This window comes from Sciurus vulgaris (assembly GCF_902686455.1).
Source record: "Sciurus vulgaris genome assembly, chromosome: 5".
NCBI lineage: Eukaryota > Metazoa > Chordata > Mammalia > Rodentia > Sciuridae > Sciurus > Sciurus vulgaris.
The window spans coordinates 55,457,800-55,473,906 of NC_136465.1; the positions used below are offsets into that span (position 1 = coordinate 55,457,800).

Sequence of the window (16,107 nt, forward strand, 5' to 3'; positions counted from 1 at the left end):
TTATTTAGTTTTAGCTTCTACCACAACTCAGCAAAAAGCATTTTCCAAACCACAAAATACTTAAGTCTGAGAGGCTGAAAGAAGACAGAGGAGGAATTCACCTCCAAAAGTAGCTCCACCTGTAAGAACAGAAGTGGCACCATGTATTTGTCAAATTTTAACAATTAAACAGGAAAACATGGTGTAAAAAGATAAACGATACACCTAGCTATTTCTAACCCATCTAATAACTACAGAAAAGACTAAATATTTCTCATTCCAAAAGACAAGTTATGACACCATGTGTCAGAGGAATAGGCTAGCTACCTTCCAGCCACCCTAATTCTCATTAGTTACCATTAGTAATAAACAGCATTCCCCCATTAAATGGGTTACCAAATAAAAACACCATGCTAAAGCAGGTGATCCATACAGGAACGCTGACATATGAACATGTTGATGTTTCAGCCAAGAGAAATTAGAAGATTGACACAGAAAGCTTGTTAAGTAATAGCAAAATTATGGAAAAAGAGTGGACAGCAACTGAATCCTTCTAAATTGTTAGTTATGAAGATACAGATGGGAGTCTACTAGAAACATAGTAAATCTGACCTTAAAACTATACTTTGCTGTAAACTAAATCTGTTTCACTTAATACCAAATTGTGTGGTAAAGTGAAAAAAGTTCTCTATTACCATTTGCAAAATTCTTGTCTAGCTCCTAAAAACTGAGTTTTATACTTTAAAGGGTCTTAGTAAATACCTGGGTTAAGAGACAACCCAAAGAATGCCCAATTCTAGACACATGTAGATTCAACAGTCTAAAAATATTTCAACAATGAAACATTTAAACACTTACCATTTAGATTCCCACTGGTAGACACAGCACTACTTTGTTTTTGGTTGTCATAAGCAGGACCAATGTTACTAAGATCCTGGAAGGAAAAATATCTAAGTAAAAAAAGGACGCTACATTCAGTAGTATATACCTAGTATATGCAAGACTCTGGGTTCAAATTCTAGAACCACAAAAAGAGAATAAAAGAAAAAGGAGGGGCCAGGCATGGTGGCACACATGCCTATAATTCCAGCAACTTAAGATCCTATCACAAAATTAAAAATAAAAAAGGACTGGAGATATAGCTCAGTAGAAAAGCACTCAGTAATAGTTCAGAAGTACAGTAATCCTGGGTTCAATCCCCAGTTCCACTCCCAAAAAGGAATGGTGATAAAGGGCAATTAACCAATCAATAGGGATAGGGATGGTAGAGGGTGCACGACAAATTGGAAGGCCTCAGAACCACTGACTCAGATCAAAATCAGGCCCAGTATAGTCAGATCTCATTTTATGAGACATAAACCTGAATTTATGTGAAATCTCAAATTTTCAAAGATAGCAAATAAGTCTTTAGTCACAGCTACTCAAGAAACTGAGGTAGGAGGATTACTTGAGCCCAGGAGTGCCAGGCCAGTCTGGGTTATGTAGCAAAACCCCATTTCAAAGAAAAGCAAAAGGCAAATCAAACACTTCAAAGTACAGTTGAAAGATCTGACTGACTTAGTTGCCATGTGTGATCCCTGCCATTGAACAATGAGTTAAAATTCTTTTTACTGCTATGCTAACCAGTACAAATTCTTTCTTTTTTTTTTTTTTTGTTTTGTGGTACTGGGGATGGAACCCAGGGCCTCGTGCTTACAAGGCAAGCACTCTGACTGAGCTATCTCCCCAGTCCAACAGTACAAATTCTTTTGCACAACAAATTATTCTTCACAGCATTGATTTCAAGAGCAAAATTTGAGATACTAGGAAGAGCATAAATAATTTGGAACCATGTATTTATACACTACAAGTGAAGAAACCACAAAGTTAAAAAGGAAAATGATTTGTGCAAAGTTGTTAACATTTTGGGGAAGAGCCAGTATTAAACCATTAGACTCCTGGCTCAGTAAGTGTTCTTTCCCCAAGTACCAACAACCATTTATTTGGCTGGGAATAGTGGCACACGCCTGTAATCCCCAAAATTTGGGAGGTTGAGGCAGGAGAATCACAAGTTCTAGGACAGTCTCAGCAACTTAGCAAGACCCTGACTCAAAAAATGAAAAAGGGTAATGAGTATATCTCTGTAATAGAGCATTCCTAGGTTCAATTCCTAGTACCACACATACACACACACTAAATTCCATTTATTTGGAGTTTATGGTGTTATAGGCATATACTGGCAATGTGCTGTGTGGTAAATAAATAAATGTAAACAAAATCTGATTCCCTACCCCTATGTGGCTTAAAATTAAAGAGAATAAGAACCATATTAATGTACCTGATCCAAAAGTCCAAATTTGGGGTAATCTTCTTCTGGGTCTTTACTCCCTGGATCAGGGTGTTCCTTCACCAAGAATACATCTCTTTCTTTACTCTAAAAGGAAATAGGACAGTAGTATTATTAATGGAAACTTTATACTTAGAAGTATGGAGATGATAAATTGATCATAAACTCCAAAAGAAATTTTATAGTTGTAATTTCCAAAAAAGATAGTATTGTTTTTCCCTCTCATCAGAAAATACATGACCATCAAAAAATTCAATCAAGGGCCGGGGATATAGCTCAGCTGATAGAGTGCCTGCCTGGCAAGCACAGGGCCTTGGGTTCAATCCTCAGCACTGAAAAAAAAAAAAAAAATTCAATCAAATGGGAAATTTAAAGAAAGCCAGTCTTCAGGCTGGGGTTGTAGCTCAGTGGTAGAACACTAGACTAACACTTGCCTAACACATGTGAGGCACTGGGTTCGATCCTCAGCACCACAGAAAAATAAATAAATAAAATAAAGATATTGTGTCCATCTAAACTAAAAAATATATATATTAAAAAAAATTTTAAAAGAGAGCCAATGTTCGCTCAGCATCACCAGTTCTTCTACTTCACAGGGATGAGCACTATCAACAGTTTGAAACTCATTTCTCCCCAGGAATTCTCTTTAATTCTAAGGACAACAATGTTTAGGACAAGGTTTTTTGTTTTGTTTTAAAATCAAAGAAAAAAATGATCTCTGAATTCAATATAAAATTATACTTACAAGGGCTAGGATTGTGACTCAGTGGTAGAGCACTTGCCTAGCATGCTTGGGGCACTGGGTTCAATTCTCAGTACCGCATATAAATAAGTAAACAAATACCCATTGACAACTGAGAAAATGTTTAAAAAGAATTATACTTATAAAAGTACAGTGGACAAAGTTCTCAGCGTATGAAACCATTCCCAGTGTGAATGATGTTCACTTAAAACAAAATAGGCAACTCACAAAGTTTACGTGGAAAAACTACTAAAATTTACAATTACCTGTACCTCATACTTTCAAAAATTTAATATAAAATTGCTCGCATTTGTTGAATAATCACATTATTTCACAGTGAAACTAAATATAATTTGTTAAAAAAAAGTTTTTTTTAAATGTCAAGTCTAATCAATTTTAGTTTACTTACCATTGTTTTGACAATGTTATTTGGCCAAGTCATTTTCCCAGGTCTCTGTCTGGTTGTCATGCACTCCCAATATTTATCAATAAATGGTATAATATCCTAATTTTTAAAATAAAACGTATTAAGACTTTTATGGTTGCTTTCAAAGTTATGCTCACAAACACAGAAAATAGCATTTTCAAAAAGACCTTGTTAGAATCAAAAGAAAAATTCATGTTTAGCCTTTTAATCAGTGAACAAATATTTAATTGCTTGCGAACAGGTACAGAATATGAAATTTCATAAAGTATACCCAAATCTTTGCTGTTAGGGCTTACAATCCAGTTGGAAAAATTCTGTCATACTCCCTTGGTTGTCAATTGGAAGATGGCTCCCAAATTGTTGTCTCTTGAGTTCCTTTTTTGTATGTGTGTTTGGGTGGGGGAGGGGGTACTGGGGCTTGAACCCAGGGGAGCTTAACCACATAACCACATATCCAGCCCTATTTATACTTTATTTTGAGACAGGGTCTCCTCAAATTGCTCAGATCCTCCCTAAACTGCTGAGGTTGGCTTTAAACTTGCAATTCTTCTATCTCAGCCTCCCCAGCCGCTGGGATTAAAAGTGAGCAACACCTCACCAAGCCTGAGTTTCTATTTCTTTTGCTTACTTGAGACATCTTCTGGACATCTCAAAACTTCTTATAACTAAAATGCAACTCTGTATTTTACCTCACAAATATGCAAAACAGATTCTATCTTTGCTTATAATACCTATCACAGATCACCAAGAAGCAAACTTCAACACCCTGGGCTGGGGAGATAGCTCAGTAGGTAGAGTGTTTGCCTTGCAAGCAAGGGCCCTGGGTTTGATCCCCAGCACTGCCAAAAAAAAAAAAAAAAAAAAAAAAAAAAAAAAAAAAAAAAAAAAAAAAATTCAACACCTTAAAGATATCCTTGACTCTTCTTTCACAATCTTCATATTTAAAGTCACCAAATAAAATTTAAAATATCAGAAAATTCACACCAATCAGCCCTCCCTCCTTTCCATCCCCAGTAAAAGTACAGCAGAAAGATATGACTTTCTTAATCTTTGTGGTACTGAGGATTGAATGCAGGGATGATACACCACTATACTACATCCCTAGTCCTCACTTTTATTTTTTTCCTTTGGTGCTGGGGATTGAACTCAGGAGCACCTTACCACAGAACCACACCCCCCAGCTACTCCCCCTTTTTGTAAAAATATTTTTTTAGTTGTATATGGAAAAAACACTTTACTTTGTTGTGGTACTGAGGGTTGAATTCAGTGCCTCACAGGAGGTAGGCAAGCGCTCTACCACTGAGCTACAACTCCAGCCCACTCCAGTCCTTTTTATTTTTTATTTTGAGACAGGGTCTCACCAAATTGCTTAGGATCTTGCTAAGTTGCCAAGAGTGGCCTGAACTTGTAATCCTCTTGCCTTAGCCTCCTGAGTCACTGGGTTACAGGCATGCAACTACATCCAGCTCTAGATCTGACTTTCTTAGTTGCCAAGTGTGATCTTCTATATGTGACCAAAACAATATGTGACTTTAATCTTCTGCTATCAAATTTCCCCCATTTTAGAGTATCTTTCAAAGTCTCACACTACTAGTTAACACCATGAAAACAAACCTTTACTCAAAGGTTGAATCAGGGAAAGTCCAAGGGAAGCCTGAAATATACTGTTGCTCCAGAAAGAAAATAGTTCAAATATTGATGGGGTCAGGTATGGTGGTGCACACCTATAATCCCAGAGGCTTGGGAGGTTGAGGCAGGAAGATTGCAAGTTCAAAGCCACCCTCAGCAATTTAGTGAGACCCTGTCACAAAATAAAAAATAAAAAAAGGTCTGGGGCTGTGGCACAGTGATTAAGTGTCCTTGGGTTAAGTGTTCAATCCCTGGAAGGAAGGAAGGAAAGAAGGAAAGAAGGAAGGGAAGGAGGGAAGGAGGGAGGGAGGGAGGAAGAAAGAAACCTGATGGGGGATATGTCAAAAAGTTTCAAGAGTCAGTGTGATAAGGTTATATTGATCACATCTGAGATAATGTATAAGAAATCTAATAACAGACTACAATGCAGTCCTGTATTATTGTTCCTAAGGCCATGATGAACAAAACAGCATAAGACTAAATCAAGCAAAAGAGAAAATGATGCAATTAAGAGACTGGGTAGGCATCAGAAGTATGAGGCTGCTGTCAGTTTAACACAACACACTGTTTTATAGAACACTTTATTGGGGGGGGGGGTAATACTAGGGATTAAACCCAGGGCTTTGTGCATGCTAGGCAAGCACCCTAGCACTAAGCTACATCCCCATCCCAAAGTAGGGGTACATTCTACGATAACGATATAAACTGGGCCTGGTAGCTATAATCTCAGCTACTCGGAAGGCTGAGGAAAAAGGATTGCAGGTTCAAGAACAGATTTAAAAATGTAGCAAAATCCTATCTCAAAATAAAAAGGGTTGAGGATGTAGCTCATGAGTAGAGCACCCCTGGGTTCAATCCCTAGTATCACAATAAATTAATGAATTAAATTAAATTATGATAAAAACTAGAGTAAATACCTAAGTCAGTGATTTATTATCAAGTATTATGTACTGTAAGTGCTATATTTCTATACAACTGGCAACACAGGTTTGTTTACATGAGCATCACCACAAACAATTGTCTAGATGCTTCAAACTTTTAAATGTTAAAGCAGATACTCCCTACTGCCTATCAAAAGTAAAATAAACAGGTAAAAGACCTGTTTTAGATAAAAGACAAATGTCATTACAACTAAAATAAGATGTAATCTTAACTGGATCCTGGATAGAGAAACTATGAAGGATATTAAGCAATAATAATGTAGAGACATTCACACAATTGCAGTGTATTACCCCCAGATTACTTAATAATTACAAATACAAAGAAATTCTTTTTTATAATAGAGAAGTCTGAGAGATATGACTCCTCTACCAAGTAATGAAATTTAGAATCACTAATAAAAAAAAAAAAAAAAAAAACAGTATCTTATACCTCCTGATGTGAAATACTAAAAAAAAAATTACCTCTGTATCATTCTGGCCAAAAATGTTTAACCTGACCCAACCATGAGGAGATAATCAGATAAATGTAGACTGAGTAATATCATACCAAACTATTATCTAGATGCTTCAAAATTTTAAATATCAGAGCAGGCACCTCCCCACTGGCTGTCAAAAGTAAAATAAACTGGTAAAAGATATATTCTTAGATTAAAACCAAAAATAATTACAACAAAATAGAAGGTGGGAGCCTGAATGGATCTTGGAGAGAGGAAATGAAAAGGGATATTAAGAAAACAACAGGGGCTGGGGTTGTGGTTCAGTGGTAGAGCACTTGCCTGGCATGTGTGAGGTACTGGGTTTGATCCTCAGCACCACATATAAATAAATAAAGGTCCATTGACAACTAAAAAAGAAAAATTAAAAAAGAAAACAATTGGGGTTGGGGATATAGCTCAGTTGGTAGAGTGCTTGCCTTGCATGCACAAGACCACCATGGGTTCATTCCCCAGCACCACCAAAAAAAGAAAAAAAAAAAAAAGCCAAAACAATAAGGCTGAGAGGGCTGGGGGGATAGCTCAGTTGGTAGAGTGCTTGTGTTGCAAGCACAAGGCCCTGGGTTCGATCCCCAGCACTGCAAAAAAAAAAAAATAATAATAATAATAATGCTGAGAAATATGAGTAAGATTAAATAGTACTACTGCATCATCAACATTAATTTTTTTTTACTATGATCACTATTTTGTACTTTTACAACAGACTACTGGGTTAAGCATAATATCTATAATTTTATCTCATATGGCTTAGGGGAGAAATACAGATATGGAGAGAAAAAGCAATGCAGCAAAATATTAACAAAGGCCAATCTAGGGAAAGAATAAATGGATGTTCATTGTACTAAAATTTTTATAGGTTTGAAATTTTTCAAAATAATAATTTGGGAGAAAAGAAAACTTAAAGGGGGGGGAAAAACCCAACAAATGGAATCACAACACTCCCCTATTTAAAGCACTTTTATTTGTTTTGCTTTTGTGTGTGTTTGTGTGTATGTGGTGTTGGGGATAGAATCCAGGGCCTTGCACAGGCTAGGCAAGTGCTTTACCATTAAACTATACCCTCAGTCCCTAAAGTTTTTGTAGCATAGGGAAAAAAAAGAAAAAGAAAAAAGGGGCAGAACTCTCTGCTACTTATAAGATTAAGCACTGCCTTCTATTTAGTAGACAAGGCCCTTGCCAATCTGGTCCAGAGAATACGGATCTCACAACATACCCTACACAAGTGTTTCTCAAACCATATGTCATAATCACTTTGTAGGTTACTTTGTAGATTATAATATCAATTTTGTAGATCAAAACTAGCACTGACTGGGGGGCCAGGGTTGTGGCTCAGTTGTAGAGTGCCTGCCTAGCACGTGTGAGGCACTGGGTTTGAACCACAGCGCCATATTAAAAATAAATAAATATTTTAAAAAGAGTGCTTTAAAAAAAAGAAAACTAGGGCTGGGGATATAGCTCAGTTGGCAGAGTGCTTGCCTTGCAAGCATAAGGCCCTGGGTTCAATCCCCAGCACCGAAAAAAAAAAAAAAAAAAGAAAGCTAGCACTGATTGAAAAAGAAAACATTGGCATGCAAAGGGAAAAGATCAGAGGGTTACTTTGTTGTGAAATGACTGTTTCAATTTCAAATGAAAATCGATTAGTATGAATGTACACTAGGTCATAATGTAAACTACCATTTTTAAAATTTACTTATTTTTTACATTTGATACTACAAATCACAGTAGGAATAACTTATGGGTGGGCTAAATCACTTAGTTTTGAGTCCTGACTTTAGTCCTGTGGTTTTTCAGTTTAATAATAAAGAATAATTCTTTTTGATAATAAAACGAAAGTGACTCCTTTTTCCCCTTGAAAAAATCTGTGATAGGCATCTATAAAAAATGACCAGTCTGGCATGGTGGCACACATCTGTAATCCCAGCAACTCAGGAGGCTGACGCAGGAGGATTGCAAGTTTAAGACCAGCCTCAGCTATTTAGTGAGGCCCTAAGTAATTTAGCAAGGACCTGTCTCAAAGGAAAAAATAAAAAGGGCTGGGGATGTGCCTAAGTGGTCAATCTCCAGTACCGAAAACCAAAACAAAACAATACAAAAACAAAAACAAAACCCAAAAGGTCAAATTAGGCTGACAAGGTTTACCCCAGATCTGATTATTATGGGATAGACAGTTTGCTTTTGTAAGGCAAACAAAACTATTTAAGTATTTACAATACTAACAGCCAAGTCAAGTGGCACACACTAGGAAATCAGTTAATGATATAAAATAAAAACAAGGTAACAACTGAATTTATAGTCCTAAAAACTGGGGAGAAAGTACTTATTGTTAAAGAGTGCGAGAAGTTCCACCTGAGTCTCTGGCATAATTGCAATTATGTTAATCCATTTCTACCTTATCTTTGGAGAACATGGTTTTTGGATGTTCATCCTGTGTTCGAGACTGCCATGTTAGGTTGGCCAAAGCACTAAGGCACATTTCCTTTAAATCTATAAAAAAACAAAGAGTTATCTATAAAATTACATTTCTGTCACCAAGAATACTCAACAAGATGGTCCACAGAATAACAGTTAGAGCAGCTTTCAAAAGCAGAGTTATATGATTGGAAATGGGTGAGAGCAATTATTCAGACCTACACCCCCGCTTGATTCTACCAGCTATGATGTAAAGGTCTTGTGAGTCTGCTAAGCCCAGATCCCTTTTCTTTTACAGTGAACAATCATTTTGAAACACTCCAGAGTTGTTCTTACTTGCTTGCTTCCGGAGGAAATAAGTATTCCCACTATGATGGCACACGTTACAATGGAAACTATAGTTGGTCATGAAAGGTAGACAGGATCTGTGGATGAGTCAAATTATACAAATCAGTGAATTTCTGAACACACATTTCTTTATGAGACATAAATCAAAATGAATCCTTTCTTCTTGGTGCAGTTATATATAAAAATATTAATATTAATGTGTTCTTAAAATGTAAAATGGCCAGGTAAAGTGGTATACAATTGTAATCCCAGAACTTGGAAGGCTGAGGCAGAAGGATCACAAGTTCAAGGCCAGCCTTAGCAACTTAGCAAGACCCTGTCACAAAATTTAAAAACCAGAAAAAGGACTAGGGATGCGTATCAGTGATAAAGTGTCCCTGGGTTCAATCCCCAGTTACAGCAAACAAACAAACAATAAAACCATGTAAAGTGATAATCAACAAAGAAATGAGGAATGTATTTTCTACAAATATCAGAATTCTTCTGTCACAGAAAAATAAATAAGACATTATCTACCACAGTGGACAATGCAGCACCTGAAAGTTCTCACTGACACCTTGTCCATGTTAGTTATCTTTTTTGAGCACCTAAAGAGTTTACCAGGGAGGCTGTGGCTATAGCTCAGTGGCAGAGCGCTTGCCTAGCATGTGTGAGGCACTGGGTTCAATTCCTAGCATCATATAAAAATATATAAAACAAAGACATGCTGTCCATCTACACAACTAAAAGAAAAAATTTAAATAAAAATAAAAATAAAAAAAGTTTACCAGGCCAGCTGCAAATGACAATTATTGAGATCAATAACATCACTGGAACGGGCAGACAGAATTATGAAAAGATTAATTATTCAAGCAGACAACATAGTCACAAAACTTTTGCTTTACTACCAGATGAATTCTGCAAGTGATAATACACTCCATAAGAGTTTAAAGGACCCAAGCAGTACCCTCAGGTTTAGGAATTAGGAAAATTTGTCAAGGTCAAGTTATGAATTGAATTTGAAAAGATGAGTGGTTTTTGGACAGGTGAACTACAGAAATTCAAGTTAGGGGCAGGGGGCAAACTGGTATAAACAAGTCTGCTTAAGATTGGATGTACTGGGTTCAATCCCCAGCACCACCAAACAAAAAAAAAGAAAGAAGATAGGATGTATCCAGGATAAGATTAAAAAAAAAAAAAGACTTGAGCAATTCTCAAAAACAAAACTCTGGAACCAGCCTAGGTGTCCATCAATGAATGAATGGATAAAATGTATATATACACAATGGAGCTTTATTCAGCAATAAGGAAAAATTAAGTCGCTGGGAATGGTTGGTGCACGCCTGTAATCCCAACAGCTCTGGAGGCTGAGGCAGGAGGATTGCAAGTTCAAAGCCAGCTTCAGCAGCTTGGTGAGAGTCTTGTCTCAAAATAAAAAATTAAAAAGTGCTGGGGATGTGTCTCAGTGGTCAAGTGCCCCTGGGTTCAATTTCTAGTATCCAAAATATTAAAAATAAAAAATAAATAAGAAAGAAACGACATCATTTGCAGAAAAATAGATAGAATTTGAGAACATTATGTTAAGTAAATAAGTCAAACTTGCCAGATGTGGTGGTGCACACATACATGCCCAGTTGCTCCAGAGGTTGAGGCAGGAGCATCTAGAGTTTAAAGTCAACCTCAGCAACTTAGTGAAGTCCTAAGCAACTTAGTGAGACACCGTCTCTAAATAAAATATAAAAAGAGCTGGGGATGTGGTTCAGTGGTTAAGTACCCCTGGGTTCAATCCCTGGTACCACAAAAAAAAACAGAAGAAAAACAAACTAAAATAGGGCAAGGGTGGTATGTTTTCTCTCATATGTGGAAGAACGAGAGGAAAAAGGAAAAGAAAGGTGAGGTAGATGGAGATCTCACGAATATCAAATGGGAGATCAGTAGAATAGAGGGGGTGGGAGAAGGAAGAACTGGGGAGTGATATTGGTCAGATTATATTGCTATATTGTGGGCAACTGCAAATATGTAACGACAAATCCCGTCACTATGTACAATTAAAATGCATTAATAAAAAAAAATAAGGCTTAAAAGATAAGCTGGATTTTTTCCTGTGGATAATGCCTTGAAGGGGAAGTGATATGATTAAAGTGATAAATTTAGTGACAAGATGGATCTGAAAGGGAGATTAGAAAAAGTGAAGATATAAAAGACTTTTGTAGTAGTCCTAGCAGAAGGCAAAAAGAAAAGCCTGACCGAAAGTAAAGTTAATAACAATGGAAAGGACAAGCAGGTGTGCAAGAAGACAAAACATTTGTAAAGTTTGTGACCAATCAGATGAATAGGAAAAAGAAAGTGAATGTAGTTCTAACCATTAAAACTGGTTCTATCATAAAGAAAAATATCTCCTGCCAGGTGTTATGCCACCCTGTAATCCCAGTGGCTTAGGAAGCCAAGGCAGAACTGTGAGTTCAAAGCCTATCTCAGCAACTTAGAGAGGCCCTAAGAAATTTAGCAAAACCCTGTCTCTAAATAAAATATAAAAAAGGGCTGGGGATATGGCTCAGTGGTTGAGGGACCCTGGGTTCAATCTCCAGTACCAAATAAATAAATTTCCTAAGAGGTGAGCTTGCTGGCAGAAGACTTGCCTGTTCAAAGGCAGTAGAAGGAGAAAGACTGAATAGGATAGAGATGTTGGTGTTGGAGATAACAGTGAGAGGGGAAGATTGAATATGACAAGAGATGTAGGAGATAACTGAGGAAACAGATGCATTAAAGAAAGGAAGTGTGTGGTAATTGTGCTGGATGGTTGGAAAAGCATGGGAGAGCTTAGTTGGTTTTTATTTTTATTTTTGCAGTGCTAGGAATTAAACCCAAGGTCTTAGGTATGCTATGAACGTGCTCTACCACTGTGCTATTTACAGAGCCCCTAGAAGCTTAGTCTTGCAAAGTAGAAGGAACAACAACAACAAAAAAGACCTTTAATAAAAATGGCTTAAGTTGAAACATAATGTCAAGTTTATCTTGAATTCAGCTAACTTAGGGTTTCCCCTGAAAAAGAAGGTTAGCAAGTATGTGCTATTTACTAGCCACCATTCAAGAAATTAATTTTTCTTTCTTTTTTTTTTTTTTAGTACTGAAGATGGAACCCAAGGTACTCTACCACTGAGCCATGTTCTCAGCTATTTTTAATTTTTGAGACAGGTTCTTACTAAATTGCCCAAGCTGGCCTCAAACTTCTCATCCTCCTGCCTTAGCCTCCTGAGTCACTGGGATTACAGGCCTAGAACTTCAGTTAAGCATTATAACTCAATTTATAGAAGGCAAAAGCTTCACACTAGGGCTGGGGATATAGCTCGGTTGGTCAAGTACCTGCCTTGCATGCACAAGACCCTGGATTCAATCCTCAGCACCACAAAAAAAAAAAAAAAAAAAAAAAAAAAAGCTTCACACTAAAGATAGTTATTTTAAAACAAATACAATCAGATTTTAGAGAAGTCTTTTTCATATCCTGTTAATTTATATCCTCTCAGTCATAAAAGATAATTCATCCCATGTAGTTGGCTTTAGGTGTAATTTCTCAAATTCAGGTACAAAGTGGTTTGATTCTTTCTTGACTTGCTCCTAGTTCTCTCTATTAAATTTCCATTATTTCTTGGCCCTGAGGCCTTCCTAACTAGCCAGCCTTGCTGAGAGCCAGTGTTTTCCCTAGTGATCTTTTAACCAAGATCAACTCTTCCTGATTTCTCAGTATTTTTCTTTCTTTTTTTAAATGCTCTATCCTAGGTCACCAGTCACATGTTAATTATACATTAGCATTTCTAAGCTCATTTAAACTTTTTAACTTTCAAGCACACAATAAATTATAAAGGAAGGTATTTTTCACACCATTTAAGGGGAATCTATTTAAGAAAAATGCAGACTTATTTTGATATGGAAATTTAAATTTAAATTTAAGTAAGTTTAAAATTTATTAGCATAATATGAGCTGTAAAAAAACCTTACGGATGGCTGGGAAAGTGACTTAGCATGCTTGCCTGGCATGTGTGAGGCCCTGGGTTCAATCCCCAGTGCAGCAAAATACAAAATAAACAAAAAAACTTTCCTGAGAGCCAGCAACAGTGAGTCAGTAATGCTCACTTCCTAGATGTTGACCAAATCCCCAGAATAAGAGGCCTTTCATTCGTAATAATAATAAGATTTTAATAAAAGAAGTACATATTCAGAAATAGGTTTTGCTGAGGGGAGAGGACATGATATTTAAGAGTGAGTTAGAAGCAAAAAAGATGGCTCAGACATGAAAAGCACTGACCATCTCAATTTTTTTTTTCTTTTTTGGTGTGGTGCTGGGTATCTATCCAAGGCTCTGCATATTCTATCACTTAGGTACATTCCCAGTTCCTCGATTTTTTAACAAGGGACTTTATCCACCATATACACCAAATTAAAAAATCCAAATTACTCAATACAAGGTTTAAATGATACTGGTTCACATTTGCTTTCTAACTGCAAAGTTTTATTTACCAATCAAGTTGTAAGCCTAAAATCAGAGACAATATCCATTGGCACGCCCTCAGTAAGTAGAAGACATGCAAAGGGAATTAAAATAATTCCTTATTCAACAAGCTATTCACTATATAGGGGTTAGGAGACAGGAAATACTATGCATTTATTTTGCCTACAAACCATCCAACCATCTCAGCATCCAAACATGCTGAGATTTACTTCAGAAATTCTTACAAGAGTAAAAGTACTCACGAGGTATCTATGCCAAAGGTGTCTGCTGTGAACCATTTTGTACATATCCCACACTGCAATTCCACCTCTCCCAACTGTCGGCCATTCTCTTCATCCACCGATCCTGCTTGAGTATCCATCACCTCTGACGTATCCCCAGCACCTTCCTGTGACCACAGAACAATTAGAATCAAATTAAGTTTGTTTGATTGCATTTTTGGTTCACTTAAAAATTTAAAAACGGGCTGGGGAGATAGCTCAGTCGGTAAAGTGCTTGCCTTGCAAACACAAGGCCCTGGGTTCGATCCCCAGCACCGCAAAAAAACAAGAACAAAAAAATTTAAAAACATGGGCTGTGGACATAGCCCAGTGGTACAGTACTTGTGTCGTATGCACAAAGCCCTGGGTTCAATTCCCAGCACCACAAAAACAAAACTTATTTTGCCTTGCAAACATCCAGAAATACTTACTAGTGTATCTTTTCCATTAGAGGATTCTGTCTCCAAACCACCACTTACATCAACCAAGTTTGCATCCCTGTAAGATAATGAACGCACTCAAGTAAAGAATTTTCAAGAGAAACAAACCTCATAATGCCAAGTCCCAAAGATGATCATCAAAACAGGGCTGAGCCAGGTGCTGGGAAACACGCCTGTAACCCCAGCAGCTTGAGGCTGAGGTAGGAGGATTGCGAGTTTAAGCCAGCCTCAGCAACTCAGTGAGACCCTAAGCAGTTCGGCGAGACTCTGTCTCTAAATAAAATATAAAAAAAGGGCTGGAGATGTGACTCAGTGGTTAAGCACCCCTGGGTTCCATCGCCAGTATAATAAAAAATAAATAATAATAATAATACAGCTGAACTTCACATTCCTATAGCTTTTCCTGTTAAACTGGATCTGGACTGTATGCCTAGTAACTATTAGGATACTAGGAAGAATGTGGTCAAGTTCTTAGAATACTGAGAAGCCTACTCGGACAACCCAATTACACATAAGTCTGGGTGAGGTTCACAGAGATGCAGCTCTCGCACTCGGTTGTCGAAAGGACCGTTACTTTTTCCAGTCTGGCACTGCAAAGTGATTTCTTTCCTGGAGTATTTGAGGATCTCCTGCAGGAAGAGAGAGCTATCAGCTTCCTACTGGGTACGAAGCCAAAGAGGACTAGGTGCTTGGCTCTCACCTAACAGGAAAGGTGAGCAAAGAGGCGTGGCCTGAAACAGTTCAGAAAGGACTCGCCAAGGCGAGGGCGGGATTACCCTCGCAGAGGGGGTAGGGAGAGTCGAGCCGTTGGCCTCAAGGCTGAGGTTCTGAGAGCGCGGGGAGAAGAATTCCCGGGAGCCCCGGAAAAACTCTGTGTCCTCAGGCCGCCGGACGTCTTACCCGCTTTCAGCCTCTCCAGAACTGGGCTCAGCCGCCGGAGCAGCAGACGTCCCCTCTCCGGCCGGAGTGACTGCTACCGCTGTCACCGGTTTCGTTTCTCCTTCTTCTGCCGTTGTTGCATTTGTTGCCGCTCCTGGGCCGGGTCCGGTACCCGCTCCCGGGCCGGATCCGGTTCCCGCCGCCGCCATCACTGCCGCCTCCCAGTCTTCTCGCGAGAATACTTCCTCCGTATCGCGCGAGCTGCTGCCTGGTTCTGCACTCTTCAAGTAGTAAAGCCCGCTAGTAGGTCCACCACTCGCCTGAGGACTACGAGCTCCAGACCTGCCCGCTTTAAGGACATAAGGGCGGGCCGGGCGCTGCGATTTAGCTGATAGCGTCAGGTGAAGGCCCAGTAGGTTCATTAGTTGGGTTTCCAATAATATTTGCTGCATTTGAGGGATGAGCGCTGCGTGGCTAAGACTGGAAATCACCACGCAGACGAGGTGCTAGCTGTACATTGTAAACGTTGCTCGCCATTAAATGTGGGAGAACGAGGGCTTACTCCCCCATACCTGGTGTATTCTGTTTTTCTGCCTAGTGATACCGCCGTTTATCGGTGATGAGTTCTGTTCCCGCTAATGTTGAAGTATGTATACTAGAGAAGCACGCAAAGGCAAGCATATTAAGCAGGTTTTATTTAAAAGTAGCAATACTACAGACTTCTCCCGAGGGGGAGTGGGGGGTCAT

The 16,107-nt window shown here is 38.3% G+C and overlaps 1 protein-coding gene across 2 annotated transcripts in view; it reads right to left on the reverse strand.

Moving 5' to 3' along the window:
* ASH2L (ASH2 like, histone lysine methyltransferase complex subunit) overlaps nucleotides 1–16,107 on the reverse strand; it is a 31,852-nt gene extending 15,745 nt beyond the window's left edge. Inside the window, exons 1-9 of one of the 2 annotated variants that reach the window (XM_079140641.1) lie at nucleotides 15,382–16,107; nucleotides 14,473–14,539; nucleotides 14,024–14,169; nucleotides 9,284–9,372; nucleotides 8,928–9,022; nucleotides 3,457–3,552; nucleotides 2,297–2,392; nucleotides 838–913; nucleotides 102–119 (exon numbers count right to left, since the gene is read on the reverse strand). In XM_079140641.1, the coding sequence (XP_078996767.1) occupies nucleotides 102–119; nucleotides 838–913; nucleotides 2,297–2,392; nucleotides 3,457–3,552; nucleotides 8,928–9,022; nucleotides 9,284–9,372; nucleotides 14,024–14,169; nucleotides 14,473–14,539; nucleotides 15,382–15,812 (1,114 nt within the window). In that variant the 5' untranslated portion in view covers nucleotides 15,813–16,107. The remainder of the gene's footprint in view (nucleotides 1–101; nucleotides 120–837; nucleotides 914–2,296; nucleotides 2,393–3,456; nucleotides 3,553–8,927; nucleotides 9,023–9,283; nucleotides 9,373–14,023; nucleotides 14,170–14,472; nucleotides 14,540–15,381) is intronic. The other variant, XM_079140642.1, reaches the window with a different exon arrangement.